The 18,126-nt window shown below is 39.9% G+C and overlaps 1 protein-coding gene across 1 annotated transcript in view; it reads right to left on the bottom strand.

Moving 5' to 3' along the window:
* The window catches only part of DLD (dihydrolipoamide dehydrogenase), a 35,317-nt gene that overhangs the window by 3,526 nt on the left and 13,665 nt on the right, over positions 1-18,126 (bottom strand). Inside the window, exons 8-9 of the mRNA XM_003982645.5 lie at positions 17,740-17,841; positions 218-408 (exon numbers count right to left, since the gene is read on the bottom strand). Of these exons, the coding sequence (XP_003982694.1) occupies positions 218-408; positions 17,740-17,841 (293 nt within the window). The remainder of the gene's footprint in view (positions 1-217; positions 409-17,739; positions 17,842-18,126) is intronic.

Below are 18,126 nucleotides of genomic sequence, written 5' to 3' on the forward strand. Positions count from 1 at the left end.
TTTCTGAATGTATACTATGAGAAATCACATTACAGTGAGAACACTGGGTTAATTTTCCTAGCATCAACTTAACCATGAATTTCAATGGACTGATTTAATAAGCAATATGGAGTTATACTAAGCAGTAAGATGGCCCTAAGTTCTAACCAAATCTGATTCTGCAAAAGGAGTGTTTTTCTTAAGGATATCATACCAAAACCAAATGTAGCATACTTACGAAACATCAATTTTCCCATCTGACTTCTTGGTAGCACCAGTAACTTTTGTATTCAATTTAAATTTAAATCCTTGTTTTTGAAGGATGCGTTGAAAATTTTTAGATATCTCCATATCAATTCCAACTCCACCAACATGACCTAAAAACTCAACTGCAGTCACATCGGCACCAAGTCTTTGCCAAACTGAACCCTGTAGAGAATAGTTTTTAAAAGTCATAAAAAAAAAAAAAAAAATTAAAGTTTCCATAGTATTTACCAAAGCATTTTAACTTATTGTCAGATATTTTCTTTTATTAATACGTTCCTATTAGAAGCTCTGAGGTTTAAAATTAACCCCAAATTAACCTGTGGCAAACATATTTCATATACTAATCTATTCATTCCTTCAACATTAATTGAGCACCTACTATAATCTAGGCACACATCAGCGAACAACACGTTGCCCCTAGGGATCTTATACTCTGGTAGGGGAGGCATATGAAGTAAAATTCAGAGGATAATAATGTGCTCTGAGAGAAATAAATGAGGAAACAAAACCAGGACTACTGGAGGAGTAAGCCTGCAATTTTAAACCATGGGGTCACTGGGGAAAGCTTCACTGGGAGTGACGTGTGCACAAAGACTTGGAGAAGAGAGGGAAAGAGCTATACCGGAACTGGTTGGTCCAGAAGCAGGGGAACGAGTGGGAAAGGAGGTCCTGAGGGAGAAGAAAAAGCCTCTTGTTGCTACTAATTACCGATGTTTGTAAACTATTAAACTGGTTTCATATTTTCTCAAGAGAGACATGTTTATTTTTTTATTCAAATTATAATTTAAACAGAACGCTGGTTTTATTTTAGCAGTTATCACTTTGAATACCTATTTGTGAAATAGGCAAGATGAATATAATTTTACAACATTAAATAAAATATGAAAAACTATGAACATATCCTCTGCAAGAATTTGTATCAAAATCCCCTGGTAATTTAAAATTCACCATTAAGAGGTTTTACCTTTCCAATTAGGTTTATGCATTCATTTTTAAAAGTTTCAGGAGTTTTTGGAAAGCTGAGTTAACTAAAGCCAATACAGTAACACTAAAAATTCAACCACAAGCATATACAAAAATTAAGCCAAAATGAATCATGGACCTTAAGGTAAAGGCCAAGATTATAAAACTTATGGAAGATCGAAACGGAAGATGGCAGCATAGGAGGACGCTGGGCTCACCTCCTCCTGATAGCTTATATTCCACCCACATCGGCCTAAAAAACCCAGAAAACCGCCAGAAGACTAGCAGAATGGGCTCTCCAGACCTCTCAAGTGTAGACAAGAGGCCCACGGAAGGAGGTTAGGAAGGGCGGAAAGGTGATGAGTGCTACCGGACTGGTGGGAGGGAGCCGGGGCGGTGGAGGGGCAGCCCGCCCAGCAAGGCAGGGCCCCCGAAGTCTGGCTTGCAAAAGCGGAGGGGCTGGACTGCCTGAGTTCTGACAGCCAGCAGGACTTAACATCTGGAATGTTAAAAATGAACAGCTCTGCTCTTGGAGAGCGCAAAGTGGGAGGGCGAAAGGACAATGGGAGGGAGAGGTGTTGAGCCCTGGAAGGGAGAGCTCAGCTCAGCAGGGAACAAAGGCGCTGGCAAGCGCCATCTCTCTCTCCCATCCCCCACCTGAAATCCCAAAGGGAACCAGTTACCATCACCGAACTTGCCTGCACCTCACAAACACCCAACGCTGTGCTTCTGTGGATCCATCCCTCCATTGGGTCTGCCTCCCTCCAGGTGATGCAGGGCCCCTCCCACAGGGGACCACCAACAGCAAAGTGAGCTAAGCCTGCCCCTCCCACTCCTGTGCACCTTGCGGATCCACCCTGGCTAATACGCCAGATCCTACTGAAGGAGCACAAGCCTGGCAGTGTGCAAGTAGCCCAGACAGGGGCCACACCACTCTACAGTGAGTCCTGCCCCTGGGAGAGGGGAAGAGAAGGTACACACCAGTCTGACTGTGGCCCCAGCGGTGGTCTGACTGCGGCCCCGCCCACCAACACAAGTTACTCCAGACAGCACAGGGGAAGTGCCCTGCAGTTTGAAGCCACCCTAGGGACTACCCAAAATGATGAAACGGAAGAACTCTCCTCAAAAGAAACTCCAGGAAGTTGCGACAGCTAACAAATTGATCAAAAACGATTTAAGCAATATAACGGAACAAGAATTTAGAATAATAGTCATAAAACTAATCGCTGGGCTTGAAAAAAGCATAGAGGACAGCAGAGAACCTATTGCTACAAAGATCAGGGGACTAAGAAACCTTCATGAGGAGCTAAAAAAATGCTATAAATGAGGTGCAAAGTAAAATGGAGGTGACCACAGCATGGACTGAAGAGGCAGAGAAGAGAATAAGTGAATTAGAAAATAAAATTATGGAAAAAGAGGAAGCTGAGAAAAAGATAAAAAAATCCAGGAGTATGAGGGGAGAATTAGAAAACTAAGTGATGCATCAAACGAAACAATATCCGTATAATAGAAAGTCCAGAAGAGGAAAAGAGAGAGAAAGGGGCTGAAGGTGTATGTGAACAAATCATAGCAGAAAACTTCCCTGATCCAAGGAAGGAAAAAGGCTTTGAAATCCAAGAGGCACAGAGAACTCCCTTCAGACATAACTTGAATCAATCTTCTGCATGACATATCATAGTGAAACTGACAAAATACAAGGATAAAGAGAAAATTATGAAAGCAGCTAGGGATAAACAGGTTCTAACTTATAAAGGGAGACCCATAAGACTAGTGGCAGACCTATCTACTGAAACTTGGCAGGCCAGAAAGGAATGGCAGGAAATCTTCAATGTGATGAACAGAAAAAATAGGCAGCCGAGAATCCTTTATCCAGCAAGTCTGTCATTCAGAACAGAAGGAGAGATAAAGGTATTCCCAAACAAAAACTGAAGGAATTCATCACCACTAAACCAGCCCTACAAAATCCTAAGGGGGATTCTGTGAGTAAAATGTTGCAAGGACCACAAAGTACCAGAGACATCACTACAAGCATGAAACCTACAGACATCACAATGACTCTAAACTCGTATCTTTCAATAACAACACTGAATGTAAATGGACTAAATGCTCCAACCAAAAGACACATCTATTCGCTGTCTACAAGAGACTCATTTTAGACCTGAGGACACCTTCAGATTGAAAGTGAGGGGATGGAGAACTATCTATCATGCTACTGGAAGTCAAAAGAAAGCTGGAGTAGCCATACTTATATCAAACTAGATTTTAAATTAAAGGCTGAAACAAGACATGAGGAAGGGCATTATATAATAATTAGAGTGTCTATCCATCAGGAAGAGCTAACAATTATAAATGTCTATGTGCCGAATATGGGAGCCCCCAAATATATAAAACGATTAATCACAAACATAAGCAACCTTATTGATAAGACTGGTAATTGCAGGGGACTTTAACACTCCACTTAGAGCAATGGATAGATCATCTAGACACAGGATCAATAAAGAAACATTGGATCAGATGGACTTGACAGATATATTTAGAATTCTGCATCCCAAAGCAACAGAATACACTTTCTTCTTGAGTGCACATGGAACATTCTCCAAGATAGATCACATACTGGGTCACAAAAGAGCCCTTCATAAGTATAAAAGAACTGAGATCATACCATGCACACTTTCAGACCACAATGCTATGAAACTTGAAATCAACCATAGGAAAAAGTCTGGAAAACCTCCAAAAGCATGGGTCAACCCATGAATGGGTCAACTAGGCAATTAGAGAAGAAATTTAAAAATATATGGAAACAAATGAAAATGAAAATACAACAATCCAAACGCTTTGGGATGCAGCAAAGGCAGTCCTGAGAGGAAAATACATTGCAATCCAGAAACAAGAAAAATCCCAAATACAAAATCTAACAGCACACCTAAAGGAAATAGAAGCAGAACAGCAAAGACACTCCAAACCCAGCAGAAGAAGAGAAATAATAAAGATCAGAGCAGAAATAAACAATATAGACTCTAAAACAACTGTGGGGCAGATCCATGAAACCAAGAGTTGGTTTCTTGAAAAACTAAACAAAATTGATAAACCTCTAGCCAGGCTTCTCAAAAAGAAAAGGGAGATGACCCAAATAGATAAAATCATGAATGAAAATGGAATTATTACAACTAATCCCTCAGAGATACAAGCAATTATCAGGGAATCCTATGAAAAATTATATGCCAACAAACTGGACAACCTGGAAGAAATGGACAAATTCCTAAGTACCCACACACTTCCAAAACTCAAACAGGAAGAAACAGAAAACTCGAACAGACCCATAACCAGCAAACAAATTGAAATCAGTTATCAAAAATCCCCCAACAAATAAGAGTCCAGGACCAGATGGCTTCCCTGGGGAATTCTACCAGACATTTAAAGCAGAGATAATACCTATCCTTCTCAAGCTTTTCCAAAAAATTGAAAGGGAAGGAAAACTTCCAGACTCATTCTATGAAGCCAGCATTACTTTGATTCCTAAACCAGACAGAAACCCAGCAAAAAAAGAGAACTACAGGCCAATATCCCTGATGAATATGGATGCAAAAATTCTCAACAAGATACTAGCAAATCGAATTCAACAGCATATAAAAAGAATTATTCACCATGGTCAAGTGGGATTCATTCCTGGGCTGCAGGGCTGGTTGAATATTCGCAAATCAATCAATGTGATACATCACATTAATGAAAGAAAAGAACCATATGCAATCGATGCAGAAAAAGCATTTGACAAAATTCAGCATCCTTTCTTAATAAAAACCCTCGAGGAAGTCGGGATAGAAGGAAGATACTTAAATATCATAAAAGCCATTTATGAAAAGCCCACAGCTAATATCATCCTCAATGGGGAAAAACTGAAAGCCTTCTCCCTGAGATCAGGAACACGACAAGGATGCCCACTCTCACCACTGTTGTTTAACATAGTGTTGGAAGTTCTAGCATCAGCAATCAGACAACAAAAGGAAATCAAAGGCGTCAAAATTGGCAAAGATGAAGTCAAGTTTTCACTTTTTGCAGATGACATATTATGCATGGAAAACCCGATAGACTCCACCAAAAGTCTGCTAGAACTGATACATGAATTCAGCAAAGTCGCAGGACACAAAATCAAGGTACAGAAATCAGTTGCATTCTTATACACTAACAATGAAGCAACAGAAAGACAAATAAACTGATCCCATTCACAACTGCACCAAGAATCATAAAATACCTAGGAATAAACCTAACCAGGGATGTAAAAGATCTGTATGCTGAAAACTATAGAAAGCTTATGAAGGAAATTGAAGAAGATATAAAGAAATGGAAAAACAATCCATGCTCATGGATTGGAAGAATATTGTTAAAATGTCAATACTACCCAAAGGTATCTATACATTCATTGCAATCCCAATCAAAATTGCACCAGCATTCTTCTCGAGGCTAGGACAAGCAATCCTAAAATTTATATGGAACCACAAAAGACCCCGAATAGCCAAAGTAATTTTGAAGAAGACCAAAGCGGGAGGCATCACAATCCCAGGCTTTAGCCTCTACTACAAAGCTGTAATCATCAAGACAGCATGGTATTGGCACAAAAACAGACACATAGACCAATGGAATAGAGACTCCAGAATTGGACGCACAAAAGTATGGCCAACTCATCTTTGACAAAGCAAGAAAGAACATCCAATGGAAAAAAGACAGTCTCTTTAACAAATGGTGCTGGGAGAACTGGACAGCAACATGCAGAAGAATGAAACTAGACCCCTTTCTTATACCATTCACAAAAATGAACTCAAAATGGATAACGGACCTGAATGTGAGACAGGAAACCATCAAAACCCTAGAGGAGAAAGCAGGAAAAGACCTCTCTGACCTCAGCCGCAGCAATTTCTTACTTGACACATCTCCAAAGGCAAGGGAATTAAAAGCAAAAATGAACTATTAGGACCTCATCAAGATAAAAAGCTTCTGCACTGCAAAGGAAACAATCAACAAAACTAAAAGGCAACCAACGGAATGGGAAAAGACATTTGCAAATGACATATCGGACAAAGGGCTAGTATCCAAAATGTGTAAAGAGCTCACCAAACTCCACACCCGAAAAACAAATGATCCAGTGAAGAAATGGGCAGAAAACATGAACAGACACTTCTCTAAAGAAGACATCCAGATGGCCAACAGGCACATGAAAAGATGCTCAACATCGCTCATCAGGGAAATACAAATCAAAACCACACTCAGATATCACCTCACGCCAGTCAGAGTGGCCAAAATGAACAAATCAGATTATAGATGCTGGTGAGGATGTGGAAATGGGAACCCTCTTGCACTGTTGGTGGGAATGCAAACTGGTGCAGCCGCTCTGGAAAACAGTGTGGAGGTTCCCCCCAAAATTAAAAATAGATCTACCCTATGACCCAGCAATAACACTGCTAGGAATTTACCCAAGGGATACAGGAGTGCTGATGCATAGGGGCACTTGTACCCCAATGTTTATAGCAGAACTCTCAACAATAGCCAAATTATGGAAAGAGCCTAAATGTCCATCAACTGATGAATGGATAAAGAAATTGTGGTTTATATACACAATGGAATACTACGTGGCAATGAGAAAGAATGAAATATGGCCTTTTGTAGCAACGTGGATGGAAGTGGAGAGTGTTAAGTGAAATAAGCCATACAGGGAAAGACAGATACCATATGGTTTCACTCTTATGTGGATCCTGAGAAACTTAACAGAAACCCATGGGGGAGGGGAAGAAAAAAAAAAAAAAGAGGGTAGAGAGGGAGGGAGCCAAACCATAAGAGACTCTTAAAAACTGAGAACCGAGGGTTGATGGAGGGTGGGAGGGAGGGGAGGGTGGGCGATGGGTATTGAAGAGGGCACCTGTTGGGATGAGCTTTGGGCGTTGTATGGAAACCAATTTGACAATAAATTTCATATTAAAAAATAATAATAAATAAATAAATAAAACTTATGGAAGAAAACACGGGAAAGAATCTTTGTGACCCTGAGTGAGGCTCACACACCACCACAAGCACAATCCATGAAAGAAAAAAAAAGATGAAAGATAAAAGAGACGTCAAAATTTAAAACTTCTCTCTAAAAGCTAATATTAAGAATACAGAAAAGGCAGACTGAGAAAAAATATTTGTAAGACAGCTATATGATAAAGAATTTATATTCTTTGCACAAAGATGTCTCAAAATTCAATAAAACAAATTGAAAAAAAGACAAAACATTTAAATGCCAGGAAAGACAATACAGAGATGGCAAGTAAGCACATAAAAAGATGCTCCATGTTACAAGCCACTAGGGAAATGCAAATGAAAACCCGAGACCCCAGAGCACACCTGTTAGAGTGGCTCGAGTCAAGAAAGCAGCGCCGAAACAGCGATAAGGAGGCAGAGCAGCTCACGCTGCCAGCGACTGCACGACAGGGCAGCCGCGCTCCACAGCACAGCTCCTTGGAAGGCTAAACACTGAATTACCGCTTGACCCAACAACTCCACCACCAGGTACATGTGCAAGAGACGTGAAAACACGCATCCAGAGAAGAACCTGTACACAGACGGTCACGGCAGTGAAACACGTAGCGTCAAAGTGGAAACAAGCCCTATGTCCATCAACTGATGAATGGATAAACAAAACGTGCTAGGGCCACAGGATGGAATACTTGGCTATAAAGAGTTATCAAGTATGGGGCGCCCAGGTGGCTCAGTCAGTTGAGCATCCCGACTTCAGCTCAAGTCATGATCTTGCAGTTCGTGGGTTTGAGTCTTGCATTGTGCTCTGTGCTGACAGCTCAGAGCCTAGAGCCTGGAGCCTGCTTTGGATGCTGTGCCCCTCCCCCTCTCTCTCCCTCTCTCTGTCCCTCCCCAACTTGCACTCTGTGTGTGTCTCTCTCTAAAATAAACATTAAAACAAAAAAAGAGTTATCAAGTATATATAAACCTTAAGAACATTATGCTAAGTGAAGCCACAGATTTAAATGCCATGAATCCCATTTATACGGAAAGTCCCAAATAGGCAATTTCAGGGTCAGAGAAAGTAGGTAGCGGTTTCCAGCGCCGGGGAGAAGGGAGGAATGTAGAGTCACTGCCAATGGACACAAGGTTTCTTTCTGAGGTGACGAAAATGCTCTGGAATTGACAGTGGTGACAAGTGCACAACTATGTGAACATCCTAAAAAAACCACTGAATCGTACACTTTCAGTGGGTAAAGGATACACAAGACTATATCGCAACAAAGGTGTTAAAAAAAAAAACACTTCTCTGAACCTAAATCAGAAAGTAAGAAACAGTAAGAGTATGTCAAATCAATGCTGTACACCTGAAACTAATACTATGTCAATTATACTTCAACAAAAAGAAAATTAAAATAAGAACACGTGTGATCTATATCCATAAAGGAATATTATTCAGCCACAAAAAAATGAACAAAATCCTGACATTTCCCACAACAGCAAAAAGAAATAGGAAGAACCATGGGAAATAATACACATCATCTTGAAGTCTATAATTCAAAGTAGGGGACAGTGACCATAGCTAGCTAGACAAATGCCTTACTCTTCAGGAAAATCTAAGAATTTCAAAATCCTTAGAGATGGGAAAACTCCAATAGTATCTACCAGTTATTAGACATTAGAGCTTATTGGATGTTTGGTACTGGATTAAGTGTATTACAGGTTACTACTTTACTAAGTCCCAACAGTAATACCGTAAGGCAGTTATTCTTATTAAAATGGGGATTTACATGATGAATCAACTAGTTCAGAGGCTAACTGAACAAGGACATACAGTCATTAACAAGCAGGGCTGAAATTCAAATTTGTATCTGGTTCTAAAACTTTATATTAAACTGGAATGGGAAAAGGTAATATAGTCTACATATTATATACATATAGACATATGTAAAAGTCTATATACTATACATATATAGTAAAACATAGTCACGTGAGTAATCTTTATGATAAAAAGGTAAATAAGACTACACAGTAAGTTACTTCTAATAAGTTTAAATTAAAAAAAAAAGACATCTGGGGCGCCTGGGTGGCGCAGTCGGTTAAGCGTCCGACTTCAGCCAGGTCACGATCTCGCGGTCCGTGAGTTCGAGCCCCGCGTCAGGCTCTGGGCTGATGGCTCAGAGCCTGGAGCCTGTTTCTGATTCTGTGTCTCCCTCTCTCTGGCCCTCCCCCGTTCATGCTCTGTCTCTCTCTGTCTCAAAAATAAACAAATGTTGAAAAAAAAAATATTAAAAAAAAAAGACATCTGTGAAAACATTCAATATAGTGACACCTAAAACATGAAGATGTTTGAAATGACCCAAGACTTGTACAAATACCCCAAAGTACTGAAATGAAAGACAGAAGTATTGCTTCAGATATTATTATACTTACCAACAAAAGAAAGTAAATCTATATTATTTTCTTCTTGCTCATTTTATCCACCCATGAGAACAATTCTCAAAGTGGAGTGAATAGAGGAAATACTAAGAAACTAGTCAATTTTCTTAAGTTAACTCTCCAGTCAAATCAGATCATAATTGGATAACAGAGACACTGTCAGTAAACTCTGGGAACTTAATCGGCATAAGGGAAATGTCACAAAGGGTGCCAGACAGGCAATACCTTGCCTAAAATTTTGCAAAGTGAAAAGAAAATATTCTGGAAAATAGATTCTGAAATTTATTTCAGAGGCCAATCCCCACTAAATACTCGAAGACATTATTGAACAGCTGGTTTGAAAATCATCAGATACTACCCCAAGTGTTCCAAACAGGTCATGTCAACAATTTTCTGAAGGCTTTTCTGGACTGGATAATAATGCAGGATATTTTCATCATCAGCAAAGTTGTCAAAAAAGAAAAAAAAAATCTCATATCCTATAGATGTGACAGATCAATGGAGATTCAAATCCATTTATAAGCAGCTTAAAAAGTGTAGTCAGATGACTCTCTATACTTCATACTGACATGAATGACACCAGAGATGAATTCATTAACCAATTTAGACAAATCAGATGATACACCGCATGCCTCAGTCAACAGTCTTCCCAGATCTATTTACCCATGGCAAGAAAAAGCAGGTAAGTGTAAGGATGCAAGAATCAAGAAAGAGGAAAAGACTGGAATAAGGGTACAAGTGAACATTAGATTAAAGCAAAGATAAAGGTTCATAATCCTTTATTGAGGTTTATTTATTTATTTTGGTTTAAAAAATCAGAATTCCTCAAGCAAAAGATGTGAAGTTTTCAACTGACTACAAACTCGATAGTCTTTAAAAAAGAAAAATAACTCAACTGATCTTAAAGGACGAAGAAAAGAAGTACATTACATTAAAAGTACATTGCATATCAAAAGAAGTTCTCTCCATTATCCAGAATATAATGCTTAGTTTTGATTTTTTTTTAAGTTTATTTTGATAGAGAAAGATGGACAGAGAGAATCCCAAGCAGACTCCACTCTCAGTGCAGAGCCCAACAAGGGGCTTGATCCCATGTGAGATTATGACCTGAGCTGAAATAAAGAGTCGGACAGACGGTTAACCAACTGAACCACACAGATGCCCCTATTATGCTTAGTTCTAAACACAAGTGACCCTGACAGACCAGAGTGGATCAGAAGGATGACAACAAAATAATGGATCCGGTACCTACAAGACCTAGGTAAAAAGCATTAAGGAAAGCAACAGAGATTCAAATATGAATGACACTCAGTCTTTGCCTTCAAGGAGCTTACAGTCTCATAGTAAAGACAGACATAAACAAATAAATGCAAAATACTGTCAATTAGTAGGCGATACAAACGCAGACATACCATACTAAGACTCAAAGACAGAAAGACTTGCACTTTCTCAGAAAAAAGGAAGTCTTCGCTAAAAAAGTAACTTGTAAGGTGACTTTTGAAAAGTATTTATTATATTAGCAAATGTTTACTCAGCAATAATAAAAGCTAACATATGACGACTTATTTCATACCAGCCACTGTGCTGCGTGAAGATGCACAGAAGTGCAGCCACAACCTCCGACTTCATGCAGTTTATGACTTAACAAAAGAGACACAAGTGAACCAGTAGTATCAGTGAACTGAGATCAATTCTGCAACAAGCACAGGGTGCAAGGGAACACTCAGCGAGAGCACTTAAGAGCATGTAGGGCGGTGGAGGAAGGCTCTGAGAGTGCAGGGACCAGGAGAAGGAATACATGTTCTGAACAGAAGGCCTACAGATAAAACAAAGAGTGCAGGTGGTTCAGAAACTGGTATTTCGCTCTACATGGAACACAGTTTGAGAGACACAGTGCTCAGAAATGAGGCTGGAGACGTGAGCCAGTGCCACATCATGCTAGCCTTTCAATAACAGTAAAGATTTTGGATTTATCCTAATGACTATAGTTAGTGAAGGATTTTTAGCAGGGAAGGGACAGGATTACATTTGTGTTATACAGGACTGCAGCCCCTATGGGAGATTAGATTAGAAACGACACTGGCCTCAACAAGGATAAGCAGATGTGTGAAAAGGCGGCTATATCCATGACATCTAGGTCTCACAGTATCACATTAGGACCCAGTGACTCAGTATGAGGCACGATGGCGTCAGAGAAGTCGTGTCATTCCCAAACTTCCTGCTCAAGCCTCTAGATGTGCGGTGGTATGACTAAGATGAGAAATACTAACAAAGAAACGGATTTTGTTTGGTTTTTTGGAGGGTGAAAAGAGGGAAAAGGGGGAGGGAAGAGTTAAGTTATAAACGTACTGAAATGAGTGTCTGTGGGACCTACAAGTGGAGGTGCTAGTTGGCACTTAGATATAAAAGTCCTGAAATGTCCAAGATGGCAGCAGAGGAAGACCTTGAATTTACCTCCCACAGACACAAGAAATCCATACCTGCACATACGGCAATCCCTCCTAAAGAGCTGAGAATAGACTGAACAGCTTCCGTACAACAAAGGGTAGAAGGACCACACAGAGGACAAGAGGAGAGCCTGAGACATGGTAATGACAGGAAACTGACCCCAACATTACAAACTGCAGTAGGGAGAGACAGGACTGAGGAGCCACGTGCAAATTCACCCACCCAGGCTCACAACAAAAAACAAAACAATCTTTTAAAGAGCAGAAAGACTATACAAGTGGAGAAAACTCATTTACTAACCATACAGCATGGGCCAGGTGGTGGGGACTGCTGGAAAGCCCCCCAGAGATGGAGACGCTAAGAGGCACCGCTGTTTACGCTCTCCCTTCACCTTGGTAGTGCAGACAGGAGCAGGGTCCAGGCGCTCTAAACGGACTGCTGACTCAGTGGCCCTGGGCTCCTGGCCCACACCTACCATAGCTCCAGCTGTCCAGCTAGGGCTGCCCCAGCACAACACACACAAGAAAACCCCCAGCCTGTGCCCACTACAACTCCATCTCCAGCTGTCCTGCCAAGGCAACTTGGATGCAAAGCACCCCAGGCACCCTCACCGATCCAGCCAGGGAGCCCCCGGTGGAGTGCTGCAGCTGGCACCCACCCCAGCTCCAGCCATCCCACCAGGGTAGCCCAACACAGAGAACCCCAGGACCTGCCAGACCACATCTGATTCAGCTCCAGCTGTCCTATTAGGGTGGCCCTGGCACAAAGCAGCCCAAGATGCCCCAGCCTGTGCCCGCTCCAGCTCCAGCCAGAAAGCCAAAGCCATCAGGAACATGGAGTCTACACAGGGGAAATTCCTATACAAGGCCACTCCTTCAAGAATGGGAGAGGTAGCCCTTTCACCTAATTCACACAAACAAACACAGGAAGTCAGATAAAATGAGGAAACAGAGGAATATGCTCCAATCAAAAGAACAAAAGGAAACAGCAGAAAACTAAACAGACAAGCAATCTACTTGATAAAGAGTTCAAAGTAATGGTCATAAAGGCACCCACAGGACTACAAAGAAGAGTGGATGAACTCAGTAAGGACCTCAACAAAGTGATAGAAAATATGAAAAACAACCAATCAGAGTTGAAGAACACATTAACCGAAGTGAAAAATACACTAAAGGGAATCAATGGCAGATTAGAGAATGCAGGAGACCAGTTCAGTGATCTGGAAGACCGGATAGCAGGAAGCACCCAAGTTGAACAGCAAAAAAATAAATGACAGGTTAAAGGACCCCTGGGACAACATCAAGCGGAAAAAAAATTTACATTATAGGGGTCCGGGAGAAGAAAGAGCAAAGGGCAGAAAACTTATTTGAAGAAATAATAGCTGAAAATTTCTCTAAACAGACATCCATGTCCAGGAAGCAAGAGAGCCATAAACAAAAATGAACCCAAAGAAGTCCACACTAAGACACATAATCATTAAAATGTCAGAAATTAAAAGATAAAGAGAGAATCTTAAAAGCAGCAAGAGAAAAGCAACTAGTTACACAGCAGGGAACCCCCCATGAGGCTATCAGCTAATTGTTCAGAAGAAACCCTGTAGGCCAGAAGGGAGTAGCAGGATATATTCAAAGTGCTAAAAAGACAAAACCTACAACCAAGTATACTCTACCCAGCAAGGTTGCCATTTGGAACTAAAGGCAAGACAAAGAGTTTCCCAGACAAACAAAAGTTAAAGCAGTTCATCACCAATGAACCGGCCTTACAAGAAACGGTAAAAGGACTTCTTTAAGCAAAAAGACCATACCGAGAAGAAATTATGACCCAAAAAAATTTCACTCATAAAAACAAACATAGTGGAGGTAGTAGTTCAATCACTTACAAAGAAAGTTAAAAGACTAAAAAGCAGCACATTTATAAATAAAATATTAGTTAAGGGAACTCAGAAAATGTAAAATATAACAACATACACATAAAACATAGAAGTGGGCAGTAAAAATACAGTCCTTTTAGAAGATGCTCAAACTTAGGTGACCATCAACTTAATACAGACTGCTATATACTTATTATGTTATATAGTATCATTATAAGTTATACAGTATCATTGTAAGTATCATTATAAGTATGTTACTTAGAATCCTATATACTTAGGATGTTATCTATGAACCTTATGGTAACCACAAAGCAAAAACCTGTAATAGACACACAAAAATTGAGAGAGAGAAAGCCAAGCATAACACCAAAGAAAGTCCTCAATCACAAGGAAAAAGAGCAAGAGAACTACAAAAACAATGAGGAAACAAGTAACAAAAGGCACTAAGTACATACCTATCAATAATTACTTTAAATGTAAATAAATGCTCCAATCAAAAGACATGGCTGATGGAACGGATAAAAAAACAAGATCCATCTATATGCTGCCTACAAGAGACTTGCTTCAGAAAATACAGACCAAAAGGGAAGGGATGGAAAAAGATATTCCATGCAAATGGTATCCAAAAAAAGCCAGGGTATCAATACTTACATTACACAAAACAGACTTTAAAATAAAATAAAAATTAAAAATAAATAAAATATAAAGACCGTAACAAGAGACAAGGGCACTGCATAATGACAAAGGGATCAATCCAACAAGAGAACGTAACAATTATAAGTATCTATGCAACCAATATTGGAGCACCTAAATGTATGAACATAAAAACAGACACACACAGAGGAAATGACGTAACACAGTAACAGCAGGGGACACCCAACTTGCATCAATGGAGAAAATCAAGCAGAAAGTCAATAAGGAAACCGTGTCTTTGAACAAGACATCAGACTAGATGGACCTAACAGAACATTCACAACATTCCATCCAAAAACAACAGAAAACACATTCTTTTCAAGTGCACATGGAACATTCTCCAGGATATGCCACCAAAAAGGTCTCACCAAATTGAAGATTAAAATCAGGGGCACCTGGGTGGCTCAGTTGGTTAAGCATCTGACTTCAGCTCAGGTATGATCTCACGGTCCGTGAGTTCGAGCCCCGCGTTGGGCTCTGTGCTGACAGCTCAGAGCCTGGAGCCTGCTTCAGATTCTGTGTCTCCCCCAAGCCCCCTTCTCTCTCTCCCCCCCCAACTTGTGCTCTCTCTCAAAAAATAAACATGAAAAAAAATAAAAATAATAAAAATTAAAAACAAAAAAAAAGGATTCATCATGATGAAGTTAGATCTATTCTGGAGATGGTTCAGTATCCTCCAATCAATCAATGTGACACGCCACATTAACAAAACGAATGAAGGATGAAAATTGGTATGATCATCTCAACAGATGCAGAAAAAAATTCGGCCAAAATTCAACACGATAAAAACTCTTAACAAAGTAAGTTTAGAAGGAAAATACCTCAACGTGATAAAGGCCATATATGACAAATCCACAGATAACATCATACTCAACAGTAAAAACCTGAGAGCTTTTCCACTAAGATCAGGAACACGACAAGATGGCCACTCCCACCACCTTCACCCCAGCCACAGCAACCAGACAAGAAATAAAAGGCATCCAAACTGGTAAGAAAGAAGTAAAACTCACATCTGAGGATGACAGAACACAACACACAGAAAACCCTCAAGACTCCACCCAAAAACCATCAGAATAAGTGGATTCAGTGAAGATGCAGCATATACAAAACCAACATATACAAACTGGTTACACTTCTATACACTAATAACTAAGTGGCAGAAAGAAATTAAGAAAATAATTGCATTTACAATTGCACCAAAAAGAATGAAATACCTAGGAATAAACTTAACTGAGCAGGTGAAAGACATATACTCTGAAAACTTTCAAACACTGATGAAAGACATACCATGCTCAGACTGGAAGAATTAAGATTGTTAAAATGTCCATACTCTCCAAAGCAATCCAAAGGCTCAATGCAATCCTACCAAAATACCAAAAGTAATTTTCACAGAACTAAAACAAATAATCTTAAAATTTGTATGGAACCACAAAAGACCCATAATAGCCAAAGCAATCTTGAGAAATAAAAACAAAGCTGGAGGTAACACAATCCCAGATTTCAAGATATACTACAAAAATAGAATAATCGAAAAAGTGTATTAATGGCACAAGAGAGACACACAGACCAATGAACAAACTAGGAAGGCCAGAAATAAACCTATGTTTATATGGTCTATAATAAAGAAAGAAAACTTATGCAATAGGGAAAAGACAGTATCTTTAATAAATGGTGTCAGGAAAACTGAACAATCACACGTCAAAGAATGAAACTGGACCACTTTTCTACACCATACACAAAAATAAACTCAAAATGGATTAAAGACCTAATGTAAGACCTGAAACTATAAAATTCCTAGCAGAAAACAGGTAGCAATCTATCAGACATAAGCTTTAGCAACATTTTTCATAACATATTGCAAATACCATATGATTTCACTTGTATGTGGAATCAAAAAAAAAAAAAAAAAAGAACTAAACACAACAAAACAAACAACACAGAAAAAGACCCATAAATACAGAGAACTGGTGGCTGCCAGAAGGGAGGGGAGGGGAGTGCAGAATGGGCAAAAAGTAACAGAGTGGGAGGTACAGGCTTCCAGTTACAGAATGAGTAAGTCCTGGGGATAAATGGTACAACACAGGAAGTAACAACAGTACTGTCATAGCGTCTTACGGTGTGAGGTGGGGCTGCATCTGTGGTGAGCACAGAGTGATATACAGAACTGAGGAGTCACTAGGTTGTACACCTGAAACTAACGTCACACTGTAGGTCGACTACAATTATAAAAACAAAGAGCAGACAGCTGAATTTCCTCACGACTAGAGCTCTGCCAGCAGGGATGAGGGAACAAGGAGGCAAGGGACTCAAGAAGAGTGGCTAAGGTGATGGACTATGGAATCTAAGTGGATCAGGAAAGCAGTCAAGACAGGACGTGCAGAGAGCAAAGACACAGAGGGACACAAGGACTAGAGCACCTGATAAACCACCTGTGTGCTGAGAAAACCTGAGTAAGAGAGGAAAGAAGGTTATGGTTAGAATAACCATATTAGAATAACCATGTTAGAATCACAACGTCTGAATTTGTGATTTCACAAGTGAAGCAGTTCTTTGTGCTATCAAGATCCAACAGCCCTGGGAAAGGATACCTGAAAATGGAGAGAAGAGGTTGCTGGTAATACAGAAAAGTCACCAGATGGACAGGAAGGGAGAACAAGGAAGGCAGAAAAGCATGAAACAGCAAGGTTCTCAGGAGAATTGCAAGTAGTCTGACAAAACTTAAGAGGGATCAAGATAAGGATGGAGAGGGAAGAGCCAGACCGCAGAAGTCATATCTGAAAGCTAATTTGCTCAAGATGAGAACTGTCTTCTGAAGGACTGAAGGGCTGTCAGATTTTTTAAACATCCATCCTAGGAAACAGAAAGGGTAGAAGATACAGGGAAGCAGATTTCAAAATAAAAGAGAATGTTCTAATGACTAATGATTATATAAATTGGTTGTCTTAAAAGTTAGTAATTCTAGTAATACTAGAAGTGTTTAAGCAAAACTCAATCTTGATCTGCCTACAACGTTGTAAAAAGAATCAAACAGGAGACCATTACATTCCTTCCAACTCCATGAAGGCAGTAAGAGAAGAAAAGGCATTACTTACCAATTCTACACCTATTACTCCTGCACCAATGACAACCATCTTTTCTGGAACTTTTTTTAAAGATAGAGCACCTGTAGACGACACTATTGTATCTTCATCAATCTATAACAAAATATATACAGTCAAAATGATTTGGAAAAACCTACTGCCTTATAAATGAGCTCACAAAAAATACTAAGACATTTATCTGTTCTGAGGTATCTATGACTTCTATCCTTACATTCTTTTTAATATAATTTATTGTCAGACTGGCTCCCATACAACATCCAGCGCTCATCCCAACAAGTGCCCTCCTCAGTGCCCATCACCCACTTTCCCCTCTCCCCCATCCCTTACGGTCCATTTTAACAAATCCCATTAAAAATGCTCACTTGACATTTCATCATT

This window comes from Felis catus, chromosome A2 (assembly GCF_018350175.1).
Source record: "Felis catus isolate Fca126 chromosome A2, F.catus_Fca126_mat1.0, whole genome shotgun sequence".
NCBI lineage: Eukaryota > Metazoa > Chordata > Mammalia > Carnivora > Felidae > Felis > Felis catus.